This window comes from Vipera berus (genome assembly GCF_964194415.1).
Source record: "Vipera berus genome assembly, chromosome: Z".
In the NCBI taxonomy this organism is placed as follows: domain Eukaryota; kingdom Metazoa; phylum Chordata; class Lepidosauria; order Squamata; family Viperidae; genus Vipera; species Vipera berus.
Window position 1 is genome coordinate 29,531,279 of NC_138205.1, and position 25,691 is coordinate 29,556,969.

Here is a 25,691-nt window from a genome sequence, read left to right on the forward strand (position 1 = left end):
AAGCTTGTCAACTGAGTGACAAATGACAAGAGTGACAAGTGACACTGGGTACACCAGTGATGGGATTCAGCCGATTCGCACAACTTCGGTAGAACCGGTAATTAATATTTTGTTGCACAGGCCCAGAATGGACGTCCGGAAGTGGCATCCACACAGAGAACCAGTTGTTCACATATTTGAATCCCACCACTTGGGTACACTCATTAAGGCGTTTTGTATGCCTATTGGTATATTTTTGAATATGGTCCTTCAGAGTAACCAAAATATTATGTCCTTTTTGAAACCCTGCTTGCTTTGAAGAAAAAGTTTTATTTCTCCTTCCCAATCTTCTAGTTTTAGAAAATGTCTGACATAGAGCTTAGAAGAAATACCTAGCACATTAATTGGGTGATACCATAATTAGCAGGTTCCTGCTAGTTGCGCTTTTAAATGATTGGTATTTTATACTTCGTTTGTAGTCTGGAGATTCATGTTTTATCTATCTCTAAGAAAAATCCAGTCAGGATGGGGATCCATCAGGAATCGTTCATCTTGTCTGTCACTGGAAGAATTATCCTCTGCAGGAGCTTTTGTGAGGTTGAAACCAGGTGTTTACACTCAGACTTTGAGACACCTGGCCATCTGGAAGCAGGCTTAATTTAGTAGAGACCGTTGCTAGTTCAGTATGTATAATGGAGGGAAAATATTGGTTGAAATTTGGACTGAGATACCTACATGAAGCATGGTGTGTGTATAAATGCTATTAGCCACAATTTCCAAAATTTCCTCTCATTTTTAAGCTAAGGCCAAGTTCCCTCTATTGTTCTCTATAATATGGTTTTATAATATAACTTTATAATTTTACTTACTGCTTTATTGCTATATTCTATTTTATGCCCTTCCTATGTTATGACCTCTGGTTGTAATGATTTTATTTACTTACATTCCATTATCCTCACCCCAACGTTATTAGCATTCCATTTGGTGCTTATGCCCTCCAGTTTATAAATCTAAGCATGCAGAACCTAAGGACACCCAACTCATAGTCATCAATGGGAAGTAGGTTCATCCTAAGCCTGGAGCTTCCTCAAACAACTGGTAGAATGAATCCAGGATTCAGAGTATTGTAGAAGTGGAAAAACCTCAACAGTAATTTAGTTTATTGCTTCAGCATAGTCAAACATTATAGCATATCTAGTAAATTACCCAGCCAATTTTGATTTAAAAACCTCTAATGAAAAAAAAATTCCACTGCCTGAGGTAGCTTGCTCCACATGCTACCAGATTATTTTAATGTTCAACTGTTTCCTTCTTTCTGTATTGTGAACATGTTGGATTACAGTTTTCTTCATATCTTGCCTGAATGGCCATCATCATCTAAGTGATATTCCTACAAATATTTGAAGAGAGCAATCATGGCAGGCTTCAAACATCTATCTCTATTCTAGCCTAGTTTTGTTGAAATCTATTTCACAGGCATTGATCTGACCCTCTTTGCTGCCTTCAAATGAACAATCAAATACATACAGTATAGGTAATTCTCCCTTAATGACTGCCCTGTTTAGTGACCTTTTTGTTGCAAGGGTGCTGAGAAAGTAATTTTGTGACCGATTTTTGCGCTTACAACCATCTCTTTGTCCCTGCAGTGACTTGATCAAGATTTGGGTGCTTTGCAATCAGCATGTGTTTATGACCGTCACATTGTCCCATGGTTACATTATAGCCATTTGCGTACTTCACAGCTGGTTTCAACAAGCAGAGTCAACAGAGAAGCGGACAGTAAAATTGCTAGTCACATGATATCTCACTTAAACAACCCACGATGACTCACAAAGACCATGGTAAAACTGAGGTTGCAAGTCTGTTATGGTCACGTGATATCTCACCTAACAACCTTGTCATTTAGCATGGACATTGGCAGTCCCAGTTGTGGTTATTATATAAGGAATACTGTAGCTTCTGCTCTCCTGTAAGGGCTAGCCTGCAATTTTCAGTTGTATAATATTTTGGTTGTTTTTCTAAAGCGATTGTTTTCTCAGTCTTATATAAATGTTATTCCATGGAAGCTTGATCCTAGGCAGATAATTTCTAATAAGTACAATCCCACTATTGTATTATTTGGTATAGGAACCTATGGTCCTCTGCAAGTCTTTTGCACCATTAATTATTCATCAACTTCTGGAGGCCATAATTCTCTGCTTAACACTATGTTTAAGAGGTCCAAGGGGACATAGTCCATATCCAGATCAAATATAAGATGGAATCGAGAGACAATATTCATCCTTAAACAGCAAGCCCCTTCGGAACCCAGTTCAGTGAATCACTGTGTGGCCATACCTGCACACCATCCTGTGCAAAAAAGAGGCGGGCATCAGCCTGGTGAGCCAGATGGAGGATAGTGGCTCCACCCCAGAGGTGGGAACAGCGCACCAGTAGTTTGTAGGCCCGTGGCTCACTATTACGGTAACATTCACTGAATACTCCTAGAATTGTGGAGTTAAAAAGGAGGAGAGAGATATTTGAGTATAAAAAGTCAAGGCATTATAAACATTTGCACAATTCTTAATTTAAAGAACTCTTAATTTAAAGAACTGTTAATAATACAGCAAGATTAACATTAATACAAAGACTCAAAGATTTCCAAACAACCAAACCATTGGTTTGCTGCGACTTTGCAACTCATGACCACATTAATTTGTAATAATTCTGAGCTGTCTTTGGATCTTTCCTATAATCATACTGATAATCGTATTGTTAAAATCATCTGCAAATTTATCCTTTTGCTAGTCTAGAGCTCATAGAGAATATCAAAATCAGAGGTTTTCCCCTTTGCTCCTAAATAGGTCTGTAATCAATTGTCCTTTGAACCTGCTAAAATGTTCTGCATGCTAACAAGAACTGTTTGAATCTTCCAGTTCACAAAAATAATATAAAATCATTGTCCCATAATACTACAATACACACATTCCTGTATATTTGTCTACATTTGCTCGCAACCATCTAAGAAACTTAGAAATGAAGGCAATGGAAGATTAATTATAATAATAACAAATATTCCTGGATATGGCAGCTCCATGATAATATAGGAATTATCTTAAACTCAAAAACTATTGTCAAGTAGATAATTTGACACCAAAGCTTCATTCAAAAACGTTTCATTAAACAACTGCAAGGAACTGCAAACATGACATCAAACCTTCACATACAAGTTCTTTCAAATGGTGAAAGTAAAGAAATGAATCAGTTGTAAAAATGCTATGCTTTCCCACTTTTCAGAAAAAAATGAGCACCCAAAGCTAAATCAGCATGTGGGATGGCAAGAAGTTGCTCCTATGGAAAACATCCATTTGTTAGGGTGCCCATATGCTGCAAAAGGTTTTTTGTTTTTGTTTACAATACACATGATGATGGGCTAAGAAACACTAGATTTGAGATGGAGCTGTTTGGACATCATCTTGCCGGTCAGAAGATAGGACCTACTATTGGTGGATTTTGCAGTCTGCAAAAGGCTTTTCTCCGTTCTCACGAATTCCATAACTGGTCCATTTACATCAGTTTTGCAAATCAGTGGAGACGGTCAGTGCAAAATATAATCATCCAAAACCAGCTAGTAAATCTGTATTTGAGTAATAGATTTGAAACCTATTTCAGCTAAATGCTAAACTACAATTTTCAATTTTCAGGAAAAACTGGGAACCTATCACTGGGTTTCTCCATAAAGTGTTTCATTTCATGAGTATTACAACCTACTTTTTTCCCCTTCTCCTTATAACTCTTTCTTCTTCCTATATTCCCCTGTGTGAAGAAGTACATGTTGTATTATGCCAATAATCTCTTCCACTTTCCATTAATGTAGATTCCATCCTATTATGTCGTCTGGATGGCTTGGAAGTCAATTCTCATAATGTCGATGCTTGTTGTTATGGGGACAAGTAGGTCAGTATATCTAGACCAGTGACTTTTAGAGACCGAGTGCCCAAACTGCAACCCAAAACCCACTTAGGTATCATCGGGTGCTGGGTGGGTGTGGCCCATTGGGCGGGTGTGGCCAATTGGGTGGGCGTGGCCCATTGGGTGGGCATGGTTGCGGTAGTAACGACAGACTGGGTGGAACTAAAAAGTTCAATCAATCAGTTCCAACTTTGCAAGACCTTTTTTTTTCCCCGCGAGAACTTGAAATTGATTGATTGATCAAACCCTTTTTTTTTTTGCACACGGCCTAAAGCGAAAAGGTTTTATAAAACCCAGCTGAAGGCCTAGGACTGGGGCAACAGCGTGCGTGCCCACAGAGAGGGCTCTGCGTGCCACCTGTAGCACGCGTGCCATAGGTTCGCCACCACGGATCTAGACGGTTGGTCTAGACCTGTGTTTTTTCAGTCTTAGAAATTTTAAGGTATGTGGAATTCAACTGAATTTTGGAAGTTGAAGTCCAAATATCTTGAAGTTATTGAGTTTGAGATACACTGGTTGAGATAAATATCTTCAGTTATATAAAAAAACCCCAGCCCTCTTTCCCTTAAGCAATCATGTTTCCCCTCACCCCTTTTCTCATATCTCACCTATGGCCAAATTTTCAAAGTGCATTGCTAAATCCTTCATGGCTGCCACTTCCTCTGTTTCTGTCTCTAGATGTGAAAGTTCCCGCAGTATTTTTGCTGCTGCCAGTGCCCCAGCCACGGCATCAGGAGCCTGGGTTGAAAGAAAAAGCAAATTACTGGAGAAATTGGCAGAATTGCATGGGTTTGTAACCCATTGGTGTGATATCTGCTTTGAGGCAAACAAACGGCATATGTTCCAAAATATCTTCTTGCTGTGTATTTTTTTTCTAACTATGGTTACAGAAAATGTTTTGGGCAATTGTGACATCCCTGCATTGTGGAATACTGTTTGTTTCAAAGCTGTGGTGCATGTAAAATACTTTTTAGAAGAAATGCACAATAGCTACTTGGAAAAACAAAGAAAAACAAGCAAAAAAATTAATCAACCCTGTAAAGCTGACCAAGATTTCAAAAATTGAGTAATATTAGGTCTTATCTAATTGTGAGACAAACTAAATAACAGTCAAAGTACCAAAGAAACAGTTGGAGGAACTTGCCTCCAATCTTTTCTTTCTCAAGAACTTTATTTCTTTTCTGTAAAATAAACTGCAACAAATGCTGAGAGAGAAAAAAAGATTATTTGAGTTTTCCTATAAATGCAGACAGGAAACTGGGTAAAAATAATGAGGCAAATACACCAGCAACAGAACTCTGCCACCGCAATGCTATTAGTCACCAAAACACATTACTGTTATAGCATCTTCTATTCCTTTGACAATTACAATGTGTTTTTGTTTTATCTGCACTTGCTTGCTGAGCAGCCAGTTTGGAAAATTAACACTACTGCAAAACCTCATACATCCTGCTGTAGAAAATTTCTGTTAAGAAGCATAGACAAGATTGGCATAAAAGATAAGTCCTTGACTTTTATTCTAAGCATATTCTTCTGCTTTCTGCCATATCCCATCCAGTCCTGTCCCCAGAAGGCAACTAGATGAGAGCCGCAGAGTCATAGTTAAAGCAGACACATTTTTAAGGGTAAGGGCAGCTGAATTAATTCACTGGCATTTTTCTCTTTCCCTCTGTACCATTCCTGCATTTGACTTACTCCCCCACCCTCTGACTACTACTTGATGATGGAGTTACAGAAGCCCTTTTTTAAAGGGAGAGAGAGGGAGAGGGAGGGAGGGAATTAGAAATGTTTCCCTGAATTGGTCTCACTCATCTACACTCCACAATGCTAAAGGCTTGGATGAGTGTTGAGAAGTGATTTGCTAACAATTCTTCTGGAGTTGTAGGGTAGGGAGTTTCCCATTTCTGGAAACCTCATCCTCCTTGTTTTTTGGCTTCTGGATTAAACTCTCTCCCTTCTGTTGCCAAGATGTCTCATCTTTATCCATTCCCATCCATTCCTAGTCATTCTATTCCTATCCATTGTTATTCCACCAGCACTATGACATTTGTAGGTGGGCTTGTTTTCTTTTCTTTCTTGTTTTTTCACCGCAAAAAGCAAATGTAGCATGAGAAGAACGACTGCCATCCCTATATCCTTCTAGCCACAGCATCTACATGCCCCATTAATCATTGGGACATTTTTAAATGGATGACCCAGTGACGTTGATTTTGTCTCAACCCTAGCCTACAAGAGAAGCAGCTTAAAGTTGTTCCACTTTTATTTATTTATTTTTATTTATTTTATTAAATTTTTATACCACCCTGCTCCCGAAGGACTCAGGGCGGTGTACAGGGCAATAAATATCAAAATGTAAATACAAAAGTTAAAAAAGAGTTAAAAAGAATTAAATAATTATGCCCAATATAATACAATAATAAAAGTGTGTTAAAACTAAATCCAACCCCAAACCCATCAGGCCAGATTGTTCAAATAAATAAGTTTTTAAATCGCGCCGGAAGGAGCGAAGGTCGGGGGCCATCCGGAGCTCAACCGGCAAGTGGTTCCACAGGTCTGGCGCGCCCATAGAGAACGCCCTCCCCCTGGGGGCCACCAATCGACATTTTCTGATCGGAGGCACCCTGAGGAGGCCCAGTAGTACTTGTAGTACTTTCCCTCTTCTCCTGATATGTGATATGGCTTTTGCTATGGATGTTATCTAGGATGCTTCATCAACAATGTAGTTGATGATGTGGCCAAAGTTAGGATCTCCTCAGCTCCTATTGACTGCTAGGATGATCTCCTCCTCTAACCATTGGGTGTTATTCTCCAGGGTCATTTTTGTTTGAGCTGCTGGAGGAACCAGACACCTAGCTTCATGGCGGATCATGCCCCTAATACTTGCCTGATACTTTTCAAAATACTTGTGAAGTCTTTTGTAGGGTCTTTATATACATGGGTTTAGTGTCTATGGAGATTCTCAATCATCCAGGTCATGGTTGTTCAAAACATGTTTTTTTTCCAAACGGCAGCTGGACTTTCTTGGTTTTTTTCCTTGAAAATGTTTCACTTTTTCTTTAAGAAGCTTCAGAACTAAAAAAAAAACCTCTAGTTGCCTTTTGGAAAAGCACTTTTGGTACATGGGTTTAGTGTTTTTTGAAAGAGCACTAGACCTGTGTCTAGTAGTCTTGTAATGTACAAGAAAGTCAACTTAAACTGGGAGCTGGGTTCTGCTACCTACATGCTGTTGCCACCAATAAGTGTGTTCAATGAATTTTTACTACACCAGCAAGCCAGTAAGTGAGTTAACAGATTTTCTTCTGCTTTTGCTGGCAAAAGATTTCGTGCAATCATAGTTTTCACTATTTTTATTACTTTAGGGAAGGATAGTACTGTTGTTTTACTTATTTTTTGGCAGCTGCTAGTGTTATCACTTGGTGCTGCATTACTTTGCAATACTAATTGAGGAATGAACATGTTTGATATTGATTGGCCCTTTTACTTTACCCTTACCAAGCTCATAAGAACACACTTATGATGAGGGAGAGAAGTTTACTACATAGATTGTAAGAGCTTCCTGTTGCTTCGTTTCCTGCTCTTTCTCCATATTTGCAACCTGCCAGACAGACTTACATTTAAATGTGAGTTTAGTGCTCTTTTAAATGAATAATAAACTCATGCTCAGAAATAAACTGATTGACTGGTCACAGGCATAGTGTCTGTTAATCAGGCAACTTGACTGTTGACCAGGCATGACCTCCACAGCATCTGCCTACACTCCTAATATCATCCTGCCTTCTATTAAAGAAAGCCCACCAATTATTTTGTTTAACTTCTTTTGAATTTAAATGGGAGGGAAAGTACAGGGCTCAGCCATCAAGAGAGCTCAATTTATGCCGGCACACTTCCCCCCCCCCCCGCAAACTTGAAGCAATGTTTTCTTGCTTTTTTACTGTAAGAAAAGGGCACCTGGGCAATCAGGTTCTGGGATGGCAGAGGAATTCATTCATATCATCCTCTCTATCGATTTACAACATAATGTTTCTACTCTGTAATGAGACATTGCCAAACATTATTGCAAGATTCATATCAAAATACAGACCATTTCCCAGAAATAAATTGCCATCTCCTTTCGATTCAGCAACACTGCCCAGATAAATAGATCAGTCCAGGGGTTTGGTGACGGCTTATTTTGGTATGTGGAATCTCCATTAGGTAATAATCCTTTTTTCTAGGCAGAGAAGACATCTTGATTAACACAAGAAAGGAAACATTCAAAAGACACACATTCTTGTCTTCAGTTGGTTTCATACATTAATCAAAATTCATTATTAAAATTGAAACAAAAGCCAAAATTTACCCTTAGCAACATCAGAAATCCACAGAGATTTGGGGTTTTTTTTTGTAAATTTAATATGTTCCAAACCTGTCAAGCATTAAAGCTGTTTGTAAAACGCTGTCTGTTTCTTTTCAAAAAAAATTCCCCACAATGAAACCGGAAACTATTTTAAAAATTCACAAAATTTGATATTAAGAATTTGTTTCAGCCACAACAAGCATTGTGAATTATACATCCTTGAACTTCTACTATTACTACTAAAGATATGATTATAAAATAGATCTATTTTTCAATTTTTTAAAATCAATAATTATTTTACTAATTCCTTGGAATAATAATGCAGCATAATAAGTGATTTTGGAAACAATGCATGCAATTTGGTGGAGCCTTGGTGGAGCCTTGGTGGAGCAGTGGGCGAATGCCTCCTTAAGTAACACCAGCTGCCTGCAATTAGTGCAGGTTCGCATCCCACCAGGCTCAAGGTTGACTCAGCCTTCCATCCTTCCGAGGTAGGTAAAATGAGGACCCAGATTGTTGGGGGCAATAAGCTTTGTAATAATGCCGCTTGGGGTGTGTGTGAAAGCCCTAATAAGCAGGCATATACATAGAATGAAGGCTATTGCTAAGCACATTTGATTTGTGCTTAGATTGTAAGCCGCCCTGAGTATTCGGAGAAGGGCGGGATATAAATGGGATTTTAAAAAAAAAATTAAGTTCAAAGTGTTAAATGCAGCTAGGATAAGCCAGCCCTTTTAGGAGCATTTTCATTCTTTTGCTGATAGGAAGAATGTTGTAGGGAGGAAATTAACTGGAAAGATTTCTTGAAATTGACACTTAGGGAACCACAATGGTTCCTTTCCCATTTTTTAAGCTTATTTTATTTAAAATGCTCCCCTCTTCTAAAGAGAAATAGCCTCAAAGTAGCAACCATAAGAGAAACATATTTATTTAATTTATCTCCCACTTTCCCTCAGAGGGTCAAGCTGAGAAATGAGCAGGGTGTAAACTCCGCATGTGTTATCCTCACAACAGCAAAGCAGCTGTGAGATAAGCTGGGCTGTGAGAGACAGCTAGTGAACTGCATGGTTGAACAGGAATCTTGGTCTTTCTATTTTCAGTCCAATATCTTAACAAGTACTGTAGAGTGCCTTGCTTGCATGCTTCCCAGCTCTCAAAATATCCTACTTCTCTCCATGTACTCCCTTCCTAATCGAATGTACACAGAATATTACCACTTACCCCTATCCCTCTGTGGCCAGTAGGGTATAATCCTGCATAAAAAGGAGCACAGACATTCCCTAGTAGTTCATGCAGAATAAGAGCCACATGAGATAAATGGCAATCAGGCAAAGATCGTTCCAGCAGCCAGTCTTCAGAAGGGGTGGATGGCTCAGAGCCTGTCCCTTGGCATCGCTCCAAAAGCTGGTGGAGCAGTGAGACCTTGGGGGACCCAGCATACAGCTTTTCCAGCTTTCCCCATGTCAGGAACTGTCCTATATCCAAACCATTCTCCACAAAGAGACGCACTAAGTCAGTTCGATTACCTAGCAAGGCATCACGCATTGGGTTCTCCAGCAGGCTGGGCTGCAAGAAACGAAAGAGGAAGACAGAATAAAATATTTATGCCTCAAGAGAATAGATGTTTGCCACTACTTAGAGATCAAAGTTGGGTCCTTCATTAGATAAAGTGTGATAATAGCAACTTGCAGGGTTTTGGTTACAACAAGCTATTCTTCCATGAATCCATGATAGCTCTTCTCTATTGGAGAGCAGTCTTTTCACACGTCACTTAATAAGGCTGTTCCTTCAGCTGTGCTGGGGGACATTATTCTATTACCAGGACTGAGATAAATTTAGCCAGTTCTGTTTCTGGGTACCATTCCGTCCTTCACCTTAGGCAACAGCATTTGTTGATGCAGCCTTGATGATCATTGGCAGTGTCATTCTCAAAGTCAGTAAGACTTTTGACAGAACAATCATCACACTTTAACCATCCTGGAAAGGTTTTGGACTGAACAACGACCATTGGTTGCGCTGGTGAATGATCTCTGCCGGGCTCGGGACAGGGGTTGTTCCTCTGTTCTAGTCCTATTAGACCTCTCAGCGTCTTTTGATACCATCGCCCATGGTATCCTACTGTGGCGTCTCGGGGGGTTGGGAGTGGGGGGCACTGTTTTACAGTGGTTCTCCTACCTCCTGGGCCGCTCGCAGTCGGTGTTGACGGGAGGGCAGAGGTCCGCCCCGAGGCCTCTCGTTTGTGGAGTTCCTCAGGGGTCAGTCCTCTCTCCCCTCTTGTTCAACATCTATATAAAGCCGCTGGGTGAGCTCATTCGTGGTTTCGGGGTGGGGTATCATCAGTATGCTGATGATACCCAGCTTTTTCTTTCCACCCCAAACCAACCCAGTGATGCCCTCGACGTGATGTCCCGTTGCCTGGAGGCGGTCCGGGTTTGGATGGGGAGAAACAGGCTTCATCTCAATCCTGCCAAGACTGAGTGGCTGTGCATACCGGCATCTCAGACTAACCAATCTTTTCCATTGTTAACTATGGGGGGTGAGGTGTTACCCCCCGTTGATAGGGCCCGCAACTTGGGCATCCTCCTGGATTCACGGCTCAGTTTTGAAGATCATATAGGAGCCGTGGCCAGGGGGGCTTTTGCCCAGGTTCGCCTGGTGCGCCAGTTACAGCCCTATCTGGACCGAGATGCCCTATGCACAGTCACCCATGCGCTCATGACCCCCTGGCTAGACTACTGCAATGGGGCTGTCCCTGAGGACCACTCGGAGGCTTCAGCTGGTGCAGAATGCAGCCGCGCGGGTTGTGATTGGAGTCTCCCGATACTCCCATGTAACACCTCTTCTCTGCGAGCTGCATTGGCTTCCAGTTGCCCTCCAGGTGATATTCAAGGTGCTGGTGATGACCTATAAAGCCCTAAATGACATGGGCCCGGATTATCTGAGGGAGCACCTGCTGCCAGCGTCAATTTCCCATCGTCCTGTGCGCTCCCACAGGGAGGGCCTCCTCAGGGTACCACCGGTCAAGGATTGCTGGCGGGTGATCCCCAGGGGGAGGGCGTTCTCTGTGGGTGCACCTGCCCTATGGAATCAACTGCCAACGGAACTTCGGACTGCCCCTGACCTTCGTTCATTTCACCGGGACCTAAAAACCTGGCTCTTTGAGCTATCTGGTCTGGACTGAAGGGTTTTAATGTTTTTAAATTGTGATTTTAATTTTTTGGGGCTAGACTTAATTTAATTTTATTTTAATTTTATATTTTATTGTTTTTAAATTTTTCCTTGTAAACTGCCCTGAGTCCTTCGGGAGTAGGGTGGTATATAAACAGAATAAATAAATAAATAAATAAATAAATAAATAAATAAATAAATAAATAAATAAATAAATAAATAAATAAATAAATAAATATTCTGCCTCTCAAATAAAGGATTCACCTTGTGTAGCCTATTATCATTTCTATATTCTGCTTCTTCCCAAGTAATTTGTGGCTAGTCCTCAACTCATCTCTTTCTTCCTTGTTACATAACATAGCCTCATCACCCCAGCATAATTTTGGGGGAAAAAATCCAAGGATCCCTACATAGAATGGGCAGAGACCTCCAAGTTTTATATATCTAAAATAATTCAAGGCTATTCTTCTCTATTCCACATTCCTCACACACTTCTTTTTTATGTTCCAGCAAAGGATTAAAACCTAAAACAAATCTGCCAACCCACCTCCCAGACAATGTCTCCACGGAACAATTCTGTGCTGGCAATGTCCACCCTATTCCAGGCTACAGCCAGACGTAGCTCATCCAGATAACAGGTGGCCTTGCTTGACCGCTTACATGCTGCCAGGAGGAGAGAGAAGAAGAAGTATAACCATCATTGTTCACAGTTGTTTTAATTTAAATGTCAGTTATTTTTTCTGTCTGGCTCATTATCAGTAAAATAGCTACTGCACTTTTAAGGTAATTTTTGCAATGTTTACAGGTAGCTCTTGACTTACAAGGCTTAGTCATGGAGTCAGGGATAATTACGACCCAGTTCGGAAATTCCAACAGCCACTCCCTCACAGTCACCTGACCACATTTGGGATACTCGACAACTGACTTGCCTTTATGGTTGTTTGCAGCATCCCGCAGTCACATTACAGCATGTTGTCTTTTTCTTAAAAACTGACAGTTACTTGTTTTCTATGGTCCTTACTGAACAACTGGTTTGCTTAGTAAGCGCTGCATTCACATATCAGTTGTCGCAAAAAAGGTTGTAAAATCAGGTTGGTCAATTATGACCCCAATGAGCAGGTTTCATTAGGATCATAAGCTGAGGATTATCCATATCTTTAGTGAGAAACAGATAGAAATGGGTGCCTGCATCTGATGTAATCTATGCATGACATCACCTCCAAGTTTTCCTCTTTTTTATTGCTAGTACATTCTCTAAATCTCCCACTGTCAAAGGTGTGTCATAATAACTAGTCACTGTCTAGTCATTTAGGAATGTCTAACCACGCTGTTGAAATCATGATAGGATGTTATGCCAGGTTGATTTCCATGGGTTCATATGATGCTATCTCATCAATTAATCTCAAACAAAGTAAGGGCTTTATACCAGGGAGTTGAGAAAATTGTATTCTAAGACAGCTACAAAGATGTTTACATATTTAAGAGCCATGTGTGTTCATGGCTGTGCCACTATTTACAAATACATGTTATTGCCAAAGTGGCAATACATGGTAGATGAAATAGACTTGCCAGGGAGATTTCTTATGGAGTTCACTCTTAGGATGTTTATGATATCTCTTATGTAGTTGGGAATAGCAACTCTGGGAACTGGAATTTAGTGAATCCAGCAATGAATCCCTTTTGGGATAAGCACAGCTAAAAAGACCCTCATGTCTAAATATTCCATATAACATTAACTTCTATTATGTTAAAATAAGAAGACACAATTACTGTTTCTCATGATCCTAAAAAACCCATAACTGACTGGAACTGAATTTGTTTATTTAAAAGGATGGGTAATCGTATTTATTTTACTGAAGCGCCCAATTTACCTGATCCAGTCATATGCCAAATAGTATGTGGAGGTGGGCATGGTGCATTCCTTTATCTGAATGCCTTCTGCATATGATCAGCTTAGAATCTACAGTAACTTTATGCCAGAACAGAGTGCACAGAATGAAGCTCACAATCATTTCCTCTGATTTAAAATTAAAAGGAATAGCATCTTATCTGACTAAAAAAAAAATCTTATTAAAAATCATAGGTTTTTGTGAGCTACCCAAAAAAGCTTAGGTCTTTTAATAAAATGTGTTAGTTAGATTTTGTGTCATCTTAGAGTAATATTGAGTTATAACTTGCTTTTCTGTTTAAATATGTATTTAAATATATAAAATATTATTTACTATATTTTGTTTTTATTTATAACTGATGATGGTATCTATAAGGTGTCTTCATGGGATCTGAATTCTGAAATATGGGATACACATACTGTTTTTTTAAAGACAGAGAAGGTTTGATAAAAATGGGAAATCAAACTCGACAGCTAACTAACAAGGTCTGGCATTATGTTAAGCTAACACATTATAGAAACACACACATCAATAGAACTAAGTCTTGTGTGAATTCAGTTATTCAATGAGATCCCAGCCATAAGATTGCTTAATTTTGGGGGGTTTGGTGATGTAAGTTTTTTCCTGATTTCAATTTAATCTAAAAGTGTCCACTGTACGAGACTGCATATTTTTGTCTATTAAAAAAAGGTAAAGGTTCCCCCGCACATGCGTGCTAGTCGTTTCCGACTCTAGGGGCCGGTGCTCATCTCCGTTTCATAGCCGAAGAGCCAGCGTTTGTCCGAGGACGTCTCCGTGGTCATGTGGCCGGCATGACTAGACGCCAAAGGCGCACGGAACGCTGTTACCTTCCCACCGTAGTGGTCCCTATTTTTCTACTTGCATTTTTACGTGCTTTCGAACTGCTAGGTGGGCAGAAGCTGGGACGAGTAACAGGCGCTCACTACAGTGAGCTACAGTGCAAAAAAGCTGCCCATCTTTGATTAGTGCTGAACTAATTACCTTTCACTAGAGCTTTAAGCAGGACAGTCTCAAACTCTTCCAAACCTTCTTGGTCTGAATAGACAGTCACCAATTCCCTCAGATTCCCAATGCTTTCCACCTGACAAGAAGACATGTAGACAGGTCAATACATTTATTTTGGAATAATCATACACACAGACACACACACACACACAGAGAGAGAGAGAGAGAGAGAGAGAGAGAGAGAGACAGACAGACAGACAGACAGACAGACAGACAGACAGACAGACAGACACATTTCTCCAGAGCCAATATTTTTTGGACTTTTTGAGTTCTGAAATGTAGTCTAGAGCAGGGCTTTTCAACCTTTTCACAAATTGTACCACTTTTAGGACATGATAATATTTGAGTACCACCAGTGCTTAGCAAGGTGTCAAAAACTTAACTAAAAAAAAAGGGGGGGGGATTTTGGGTTTTACTGCTTAGATTCATTTGTTGTTATAGAAATGGCTAGTTTATACTATTATGGAAAAGCAAAAAGTTGAGGTTCAATGTTAATGCTTCCTTCTACTGCAACAGAGGAAGACTGTTCTTTTTCCCTTCTCCCCCTCATTTTTCCCCCGTTTTCCTCCCCATTGTGTCCTACTATTTGCTTTTGTATTTTTGTATTTTATTCTATAATCTAATAAAATATTACAAACTGTAGAAAAAAAGGAAAAAAAGTACCAGTTTTAGTTTTTTCAGTGGCTGTTCCTTTGCGGAATCACTTTCCCTTTGCACTGACAAATGTATGATGAATCTATCCATGTTTATTAATATGCACCACTACCAGCTAGCTCAGGGGTCTTGGCACTTTTAAGACTTGTGGATTTCAACTCCCAGAATTCCTTAGCCATCATGGCTAGTTGAGGAATTCTGGGAGGTGAAGTCCACAGGTCTTAAAGTTGCTAGGTTTGTAGAACCCTGAGCTAGCTGGTCAGTCCTTCTTTTTCCCTCCCTCTCCTCTTCTTCCTCCCTGCCTTCTGAGCTCTCCTTCCATAGTGTAATAAGAATGCACCTCCCCCCAGTCCCTTCCCTGTACCCTTAAAGACACAGGAATCAAGTGGAAAACAAGAAAGGCTCCCAAAAGCCTCCCAGAATAAAGAAACACATAAACTCCAGGGTTTTTTTTTCCTTTAAGCTAACTCAGGCACATGTCAGAATGTTGCATTCCAAGACAGAAAGGCTCTGACAATTGGGAAAAGCTTTAGCCTTAAGTTAAGCCTGTTTACTTTCAAATAAAACTTTCTAAAAGCCATAGACAGACTCAAGATAAGGGGGTAAACCTAAAACTAATTACATTTGGGATTAAACCTATGGAAGGCAACACTTTGGACTCATTGCTAGCCTTTCTGAAACAGACTAAAATATTCCAATAACCAAAGCACACAAACTGAGCCTCTGAATTACAAAACGCTGTAAAAACTGCACAAAAATCCTTATGGTAACCCAATCAAATTGCCAGCTGATCCAGAACTAAATAAACCCACCTCCTTTCCAACATACTTGTCTCCCGGCTTTTCATTTCATCAGTGCTGATTGCATTCTCCTGGCTAGAAAAAACAAACCAGAGAGCTTTTCTTCCAACAAAAGTTGCTGCTTCTTCCCTGTCTCTTTTTCCTCCTTGCCTGCTGAGCTCTCCTTTTACAGCTTCTTCTCCATCCCCTTCTCTTTCCCTGTTGTCTTTTTTCCCCTTTCCCGCCAAAACCACCTGCTTTTATAGCCTCTCTTCTCCTCCTCCTCCCCCTTTTCTTCATTTCACCTCCAGCTCCCTGCTGTTTTCAGAAGTGCCAATCAGCTGGAGCCAATCAGGTGAAGCTCTGCCAGAGCTCCTGGGGCTTCTGCCGAGCCCCAACAGTTCTGCAGCTGCAGTTGCCTCTCCCTCAGGCTTGGGTTGCTTCGGCTCATTCCCCTCCCCCACTACACTTCTCTAGGATGGTCGCGTACCACCTGCCACGTGCCAAAGTACCACAGGTGGTATGCATGCCACCGGTTGAAAAGCCCTGGTCTAGAGCAGAAGGAAATAGGAATGCAGTTCTGATTGATATAAAAAAGAAAGGAGTGATGGAAAGCATCACTAGGTTCTACCTGCTCAGCCAACTCCTCCAAGTCATTGTCTGGGAATTTTCCCTGCATTTTCTTCAATGCCAGAGTTTTCAGGGACTCCCCAGGTTGTGTCTCTTCCAACAATTCAGCCAAGCAGTCTGCTGCTCCCCCAGATCCAGCTAGGAGAAGACAGGGAATGGAGGCATGCACAGCCTCTGATACACGCTTAGGAAATGAACAAGACAGAAGCAGCTGGTATGAGTAGTGTGCACTTCAGGAAGGAACTACAAAGCCAGCCTTCCTCAATCCAGTGTTTCATCTTTTCCCATCATCCCCAACCAACTTCATCATCCCCAACCATTCCTCATTGTCATTCTCTTCATCTTTGACCTCTGCATTTTTATTTGTTCATGTCTGATTAGGTTTACTGCTGTTCTTAACTCCCATGACCTCAGATCTTTAACTCTTTCCTCTCATTGTTATCGTCCCACCTATCTTTACAAATTCAAAACCTGGATATATTTTTCCCCTCACACTTTCTTCTATAAGGATAATTATTTGCTATCTCACATTTTATGATCTTTCTCTCCATCTCTGGATTTGTTTCCAGAATGCCTTGTCCATTTTCTATTGTCAGAATATTTCCTTCCTCTTCACTTTTTTTGAACACAAATGAATTGCATCATAGGTTTTACTCATCCCCCCCCCATATTCCATATTTTATGCATAAGAAGACCAAAGTTTCCATCTTGGTTTATTCCTTACTTCAGTTCTGTGTTTGTTCTTTGTCTTCCTAAGCCCACAGCAATTTAGGTAACTGCAACTTTGGACTTAATGACCTTATTATTACTTTCTCCTGAAATTAATTTTTCCCCTCTCCCAAAAATTTTATGGAGCACTCGTTCACTGGAAAAAGGGTTACATTCCTTCACATCCAAATGTGGTGACTTAACCCTGTTATCCTTGGAGTGGAACTATGGACCACTTCCCTAAAGTCTGATTTCTATTTCTGTTCAAGAAAATTCAAGAAAATTTTCTATTTCTGTTCAAGAACTCTTCATCTTCTTCCACAATACCTCTATTCCTTTACCTTGAATATGGCTGAGTCCCCACTGATGAGCAGCAGCAACACAGGAATCTCAATGCTCCCTTCACCTATAGAGTGGAAGAATGGCAAAATGGGGAAAATTAGTTAAGGGAACAATGGCCAAACCAAGTCCAAGTAAAATGATGTTGGAAGACCAAATGTAAACCTTTTTGCTATCACTCTGGGAAGAAACTAAGGCCAAGATAATGATCTCCTCAAACTAAGTTTGAATCATAATACATGATAAAAATGCATCATATTGTATGAAAGTTATTTGTCATTGCTTTCTACTGGGGTGCTATTTTCCTACTTTTCAATCTTGCCTACAGTAATGGGATTTTCTGGAGTCCCAAAGATGCTTTTTTTCGAGGAGGCAACTGGACTTTCCTGTGTTTATTTTGAAGAAGTTTTCTTGGATGAGAAGCGAAATGTCTTCAAAAGAAACACAAGAAAGTCCAGTTGCCTCCAGGGAAAAAAAAGCACTTTTGGGACAACTATACCTGGATGACTGAGAACCTCCATAGACATTTAGCTATGCGCTTTGGGATGAACACCCTTTGAATGGTGAGAGAGTATGAATAGATTTTCAGAAAACATTGCAGACTACAGGAACCATTTGTGTTTCAGTTTGAGATTCAGACAGCACAGACTCATCCACAACAGCCTGTGCCTGTTTTCAACAGTGAAGGGACACAGAGCAGAAAACATTCTGCAGCTAGAAGGCTACACACACATTTGCACTACTCATGTGACCTTGAGGACACAGGTTAAACGCCCCAAATGGTTTCAATGACTCTAAAGGAATGCAAATGACCATCTGTCTGCAAGCAGTATAAATCCTTCCACTCCCCACCATCTAGTTAGAGCTGAAGAAGCTTCTTGCATCAGAAGCGAAACATCTTCAAAAGAAACACAAGAAAGTCCAGTTGCTTCCTGGGGGGAAAAAGCACCATATCTGGATGACTGAGAACCTCCATAGATTTTCTGGAGTCTCTTGTGTAAGTGATGGTGTGATGGATCATCTCTTGGGTAGGGTGATGGCTCAAAGGTTAAGAAGACAGTGGGTTTGTCAGCTGGAAAGCCTATAGCCCAGGTATGAGACACAAGCATCATGCAACAAAGTGAGTGCCCATGTTCACCTAGCAACTGCCCACTTAGCAGTTTGAAAGCACACAAATTCAAGTAAATAAGTAGGTACCTGGGGAGGAAACAGTTCTCCATGACATCAAGCTGGCCACATGACCACAGAAACGTCTGGCTAGCATTGGCTCAAGGGCCTTGAAACAGAGATGAGCATGGCCTCCTGTAGTCAGCAATAACTAGCAGATAAAATCTGCAGGGACTCCTTTCCTTTCCTCATGTAAGTATTATCCTGGTTCAAACCTGCCTAGCTTTTCAAGGTCAGTGCAAAAGAAAAAAAAATTCTGTGAAAAAAAAGTTAACCAGGGGCATAAAGGAACAGGAAAGTGATCCACAGAATTCTGAGTAAATATGGATTAACCAGTATAGCTCTCTGGTTATGGTCCAGCTTGGGAGTAATTATTGGAATTAATATTTAAGTGCAAAGGGTCTGTAATGAGGCTTGCCAGAACATTGTATTTCTTAAAGAATTGCAGGAAAGAGGATCATTTGATCAAAAGGAGAGATAAACTGTTGTTGTAGACACAGTGGAGTCAGCAAGCAGATTAGAGTTAGAGACTTACAAAACAGTAGAGGTTTCTTCTCATAAAATAAAGATGCAAAAATGAAGGAAACAGAACCAGAGGAGACCATAAAAGTTGTGAGTCTGGGTGAACCCTCATCTCCAGGCAGGCACCCCTGAACACAGAGCTTATTCTTCACCCTGAGAAAGCTAGCTCTTTGGCCTCATTTTTAGGGGTGTAATCTGTTGTGTAGCCGGTTCTTTGCAGGCAATAAGCGAGATGGAAGGTTCCAAACAGAAACATGCTTAATTGGAGTCAAGCAGAACAGAACTGAAACAGTGGCTGCTATGCAGCTACTTATACAGTTTGCCACTAGGTCACAGGTCTGCAGCCTGTGGCTCCAGATCCGCATGCGGCTCTTTCAGCTATCTCCTGCGGCTCCCAGTCCTCTGCCATGTGCAGTCCATAAAAAAAAAAGTGGGACTAATAAAGTTCAACCAATCAATTCAAATATGCAGGGTAGGTGCATATCTCGCCTTGGCTCCACTCTTCAGTCAAACCCTGTTCTGCACATGCACACATGTACGCGCATGCGCACACAATTTTTGCAGCTCCCAGTTTTTCCTTTTGTGAGGGAACCGGTTCCGAGTGGCTCTTTCACTGTTTCAGGTTGCTGACCCCTGCACTAGGTGGTTGCCAATAGGTTTAAAATAATGCGTTCCCGCCCCAAATCTGCCGATGATATTCCTGGAGACAACAAGTCTGGCTTGGTCCATAGCCGTTACACAGACACACCATTGAGTAACCATTAAGCAGCATTTAAACAGACACGTGAATCAGTATAAGCAAAAAAACCCAATACATTACACCCCTCCCCCCTAGAATGTGCACACATTATTTACTAACATAATCTTGAAGGTATTTCGGTGGTCTGTGAGACTGCTCAGAATGCCTGGGGGTTCTGGGAAACTCCCGGTCTACCTGCTTGCCTGCTGGGCTGGGTAGGCCAGGACTCTTGGGTTCAAGTGAGTTGAATTGACTCGAGTTCCTTTGGCCGGCCATTCCTGGTCGGCCCAAACCAAAGTCCATTGGAGTAGCTGGGTCAGCAGAGCTGCTGCACAGTTCGGGTTGTCCTTCCCCGTCTGGAGACCCAATTTGAATTTCTGGACTGTGTCCATCTACGGCCACCTCCCTGCTGTAATGTCTGAAAGAATCCTCAGAGCGTGTGAACTGCTCTGTTAGACTGCTGGCTAATGGCTCTTGTTGCAGACCCTCTGGAGAGTCCTCGGTTAGTGACTGTTCAGTAAACTGCCATCGCAGCTGATCAATATGCCGGCGAATGACTCACCCCTCTTCCAGGACTACCTCGTAGGATCTTAACAATTTTAGTGGGCACCCACAAAGTCCCATGCCCGTAGTTCCAATCCCACACCCAATCACCCACTTGCAACCCCCTTGGTGCCTTTGGGCGTGCGATGTCTGCTGCTACTCGGTCAGGATGTCTTTGCTGGGTTTGTGAATCAGTCTATAGCTGTAGTCTGACATAAAAATGTCTTAACATTCTAGGGGAAAGTATTTGAGGTGTCTGACTGACTGTGGTAAATAGTCCAAGCAATGGCTTGTGGTCAGTAAAGACAGTGAATTTGCAGCCGTATAAATAGTCGTGGAATTTTTTAACCCCGGCCACGATGGCCAAAGCCTCTTTGTCAATCTGAGCATAATTGCGCTCAGCTGAGGACAAGGTCCTTGAATAGTAAGCAATAGGGGACTGAGTCCCATCATCTGACAAATGGCTTAGTACAGCCCCAACCCCAAAAGGGGATGCATCACACACAATACAAACTGGTAAGTTTCCATTAAAGTGTGTGAGCACTGAATTTGAGGACAGTAGTGATTTTACCATCTTAAAACTGTTTTCCTGAACCTTGGTCCACTTCCATGGGGTGTTCTTGTCTAAGAGCCGGTGTAACAGCTTGTTAGAAAGGAACATGTGGTAAATTTTAGGAGACCCAGGAATGCCTGGAGCTCTCCTTTAGATCTGGGGCTTGGTGCCAGCTGAATTGCCTTCAGCTTGGACTCTGTAGGATGGATGCTTTTGGCATTGGTACAGAACCCCAGGAATTCAGTGGAAGGGACCCCAATTTTGCATTTGTCCCTCCTCAGCTTGAGTCCCGCTGTGCGGAACCGCTGAAGGAAGGCTTTGAGCTGCCTTGCCAGGACCTCAGTGGACTCTCCGACGATGAGTACATCATTAAAATAGGGGCAGACCCCCCAGAATACCCTTAAGCGTATGCTCCATGACTCCCTGGAAGATCCCTGGGGCTACACTAACCCCGAACTGGAGGCACTTGACCTTAAACCTCTATGTGCCACAATTGTTTGTGCAGCCACTGTGGCCTCATCCACTGGTAAATGCTGATAGGCCTGTGTCAAATCTAACTTAGCAAACACACCCCCTTGCAGCGATGCCAATATGTGGCTAATGAGTGGCACTGGGTATGCATGCTGCTACAGTGCCCAGTTAATGGTGCACTTGTAATCAGCACAAATCCTGATCTCCCTGTTGGCCTTAAGTGGCGTAACAATAGGAGTTTCTCACTCCCCCCCCCATCTACGGGCTGTAGTACCCCCTGACTGACTAGCTTGTCCAGCTCTGCATCGATTTTGTGCTTTAAGGCAAAAGGCACACGATGGGGCTTAACCCTAATTGGCATTATGGAGGGATCAAGCTTAAAGGCTATTGGAGGGCCCTTGTACTCTCCCAGGCTTGTGTCAAAAACATCTGCGAATTCCTTGCATACTGATGCCCAGTGCATCAAACCAATCAAGCCCAATGAGGCTGGTTCTCTGGCCCTCCACCACAACGACATCTAGGCCCCCCCAAAACCCCTTGAAATGTACAGCCAAAGTGGCCTCACCCTTGATGGCTACTCGGGAATTCTGGAAGTCTGTTAAAATAATATCAGATGGCAGAAGCTTGGCCCATCTCTTGCTGCGGCTGCACACAAACCAGAAAGTCTCAGGGAAAATAATGGATACAGCTGAACCAGTGTCCAGTTCCATCCTGCAAGAAATACCTTGCAGCTCGACTTGTAGTCAAAGTTTTTGTTTAAGGGGGCGGCGAGCTCCTGTGCGGCAGACACTCCTGCAGCTGGAGCAGAACCCTACTCTATGCTGCCTGGTGGCCCCGGTAGCTCTCCTGAACGACTCGTCCGGTTGGAGGTCCATCTGGCAACCTCTACAGATGGCTGCGATGTGACCGGATTTCCCACAAGCCTTACACATGGCTGTCCTGAATTTGCAGTTGCTCATTGGTGGTGGCCGCCACAGCCCAAACATTGAAGGAAGCGAACTGCCTTGTAAGTGGGTCTCTGTTCCTTGTCTTGGTGTCGTTGAACCTTGTCGACTTCGTGGTCAGAGTCGACGTCTTCTCAGTGCTCGGCATCCTCATGGTGGACGGCTTCTTCATATGGTGTGCTTTTGGCGGGCTGCAATGCCTTCATGGCCCCACTGGTGGCTTCATCTGCCATGACCTCTTTCAAAGCTTCTTGGAGCGAGAGAGTCTCCTTCATGAAAAGTTTTTGTTGGAGCTCTCTACTCCTGAGTCCACAGACAAGTCGATCTCAAAGTCTTTCTTCCAAGTCCGTGAATTGACAAAGATGCTTGTCTCAATGCTGCAATAAACTCCATGGCCGTCTCACCAGGTTGTTGTTCTCGCTGTTCGAAGGCATATCACTGACAGCTTCGTTTGAAAATGGTCACTGAGCCGTTTCTTCAGGTCTGGGTAAGTAACAGACTCCAGCTGGGCTGGTGCAACCAAGTTTTCAGTGATGTCGAACGTTGCAGGCCCACACACACAGAGGAGTGTTCTGTCCTTCAGACCATCTTTGGCGACTTTATTTGCCCGGAGGTAGTTCTCAACCCTTGAAATGTAGGATGACCATCTTTCCAGGTGTGAGACATCGAATTCTTAGAGCTTTCCGACCTTCGAAATGGTGAGAAGTCTTTGCAGCTTGTGTCTCGCATTGCCTCGTGCTGCTGGCTTCTTCGTAGGCCCTGGGACTGATCCTCAGGTTGGGGTGGTCTCCAGCGTGGCTTGCTAGGCAGACCAGGAGGGGGGGAACGCTGTCCCTACCAGGCGCTGTGCTGGTCTCACCCCCTAGTAACTTCAGGTTCTTACAAAGAAGCAGGATCCCACCTTCATCGCTAGTGTTGTGTAGCAGGTTCTTTGCAGGCAATAAGCAATATGGAAGTTTCCAAACAGAAACATGCTTTAATGGAGTCAAGCAGAACAGAACTGAAACAGTGGCTGTTGCACAGCTACTTATAGGGTTGGCTACTAGGCAGCAGCCAATAGGTTTAAAGTAATGTGTTCCCATCCCAAATCTACCAGTGATATTCCTGGAGACAGGTCTGGCTTGGTCCATAGCCGTTACATAGACACACCATTGAGTAACCATTAAACAGCATTTAAACAGACACGTGAATCAGTAAAAGCAAAAAACCCCAATACATTACATAATCCAAATATATTAAGTTGCAATTTAGATTTAGCTATCTAAGGATTATAGAAGCTGAAGCCAGACCCATCTGGAGTTAAGAAAATACTATTAGTCTGTTGCAGGGAGCATGATAAACAAGGTAACTTCCTGTTCCATATTTTATGTTCCTGTCTAGATGGAATAAGTTCCTCACCGCCAGCTCCCACTTTCTGTTGGGCAATATAGTGTTCCAAATGGGCTCGGAATGCGTCCTCTCCCCCTGCTCTGCCCAGTGTCCCATTGTCCACCAAGAAGAAGGCAGAATGGTTGGCATCTAGAGGGCAGAAAGGACTCTCAGGGTTTGTCCTGGGGTAACATGCTGGGAAGGAACCCTTTGGAATAAGAAAAGAAGTAAATTAATTCCAACAAGGTAAAGAAGGCATTATTGTCTTTTGTCACGTTGAGCTAAATTAAGAACTCAACTTTTGAGAGATCAAGAATTAAGTGGCAATCTGGGAGATATAGTACAGTGCAAGGGTAAAGAAATAGATAAAGCCAGCACTATAATAGTTAACTGAATTAATTTAATCAAATTATTTAAATACAGTTAAAGTAGCTCACTGTTCATGTATTAGTTTCCTATTTTTTATATTAAACTTTAGTGGGGGCTCTTATGGACCATGTCTATAGGTTCCAGAAGGTGCCTATGGTCTTAGGACCTCACCCACCTCAATATGTAAATCTGTGTTAAACTTCCCAGCCTTAATTCTTCATCTCTGTTAGCATTTCCCTTCTGCAGCCCTCCTACCTTGGGGTTGACAAGACAATGGTGCTGCTCAACGATACCCCATGGAGCAATGCCCATTGCTACAACATGAGTGCTGCGGTTGGTACTGGCCATAGAGTGGTCTCTGACCGCTTCCCCCACGTAGCGGCCCACACCAGCTTGAAGTCCGCTTGTCATAATCCAGGCACCTATGTAGGAGTAATAAATACAGTAAGAACTACATAAGTGTATTGGCCATTTACGGTCTTTCAGTGTTTGGGAAAACATATGCACATTGAATTGAAGTTAAGTATTAAGTCAACTTACTAAATTAAGTATTATTCAGGTTTTTTTTAAAAAAAGAGACACTTTAAGAAATCATGTTGAAAAACATGATCAGGCTTTGTGGAATCCTAAGCCAAGCTATCAGAATTATGCCTGAACATTTCCCTTATTACTATCACCCAGCTAGATCTATTATAGTAGCTCACATGACTGAGAAATGACCATGCATGACCATTAAACAAACTGCAACCTGAATACCTATTACAGTATAAACTCTTATCTCAAAAAGGTTCCCATTAAAGGATCAATCAGGTTAGAACCAGCCTTCTCAGTATCCACCCATCCACAGAGCCAGCGCTACCTTTTCAAACATGATTGCTGATTCACAACCAGGAACATCTCAGCATTTTTTTAAAGGCACCCTTAAGGAAGGGAGAATTTGTCCATGTAAGTGTGTTCCCTGCTGAATAATCACACCCTCTCTCCACACCTTTCTTTACTCATGCAATAGGTTGTATCAGAAAAATCTTGGTCAAATATTTTATAAAATTTGCCAAGCATGGAACAAAGGTTTCAGTATTTCCCCACACACACACACAAATATCTTGTTAGTAGATGTAGCTAGATTAAGCAGACAATTCACCACCCAGCAAACTGAAGACTTTAGTAATTGTTGCCAGCAGTATATACAGTCCTCAAATTCTATATTATGCAATGCCCTAGAACTTGATTTTTGTTCATTTTTTCTTTATCCCTACTCACAAAATTCTTCAAAATTTTAACATTTGTAAATCCAATATAAGAAAGATATCCACACCACTCCTTTAGCTTGTTATTAGCACATCCATTGAATTATTAAGACATCAGTTAATTTTATTTATATATCCAGTGTAGCACCTTTTTGCATGTATATTCTTATAGCCTATCATGTTTAAATCCACTTTCAGATCAATTTTAATCTTGTCCTTTGAAACTTTTTCCTTTTCCATAATATCTTTTAAAGATAGCCTATCTATAATGGTGACATTTTAAAAATCACTTCTGGGTCCATTGTTCAA

At 41.8% G+C, this 25,691-nt stretch overlaps 1 protein-coding gene across 1 annotated transcript in view; it reads right to left on the bottom strand.

Moving 5' to 3' along the window:
• TRPM4 (transient receptor potential cation channel subfamily M member 4) overlaps positions 1-24,557 on the bottom strand; it is a 45,797-nt gene extending 21,240 nt beyond the window's left edge. Inside the window, exons 1-10 of the mRNA XM_081344604.1 lie at positions 24,391-24,557; positions 23,797-23,974; positions 17,462-17,526; positions 16,414-16,596; positions 14,326-14,425; positions 11,982-12,097; positions 9,488-9,832; positions 8,012-8,140; positions 4,539-4,668; positions 2,317-2,462 (exon numbers count right to left, since the gene is read on the bottom strand). Of these exons, the coding sequence (XP_081200730.1) occupies positions 2,317-2,462; positions 4,539-4,668; positions 8,012-8,140; positions 9,488-9,832; positions 11,982-12,097; positions 14,326-14,425; positions 16,414-16,596; positions 17,462-17,526; positions 23,797-23,974; positions 24,391-24,546 (1,548 nt within the window). The 5' untranslated portion in view covers positions 24,547-24,557. The remainder of the gene's footprint in view (positions 1-2,316; positions 2,463-4,538; positions 4,669-8,011; positions 8,141-9,487; positions 9,833-11,981; positions 12,098-14,325; positions 14,426-16,413; positions 16,597-17,461; positions 17,527-23,796; positions 23,975-24,390) is intronic.
• Between the last annotated feature and the right edge of the window lie 1,134 nt (positions 24,558-25,691).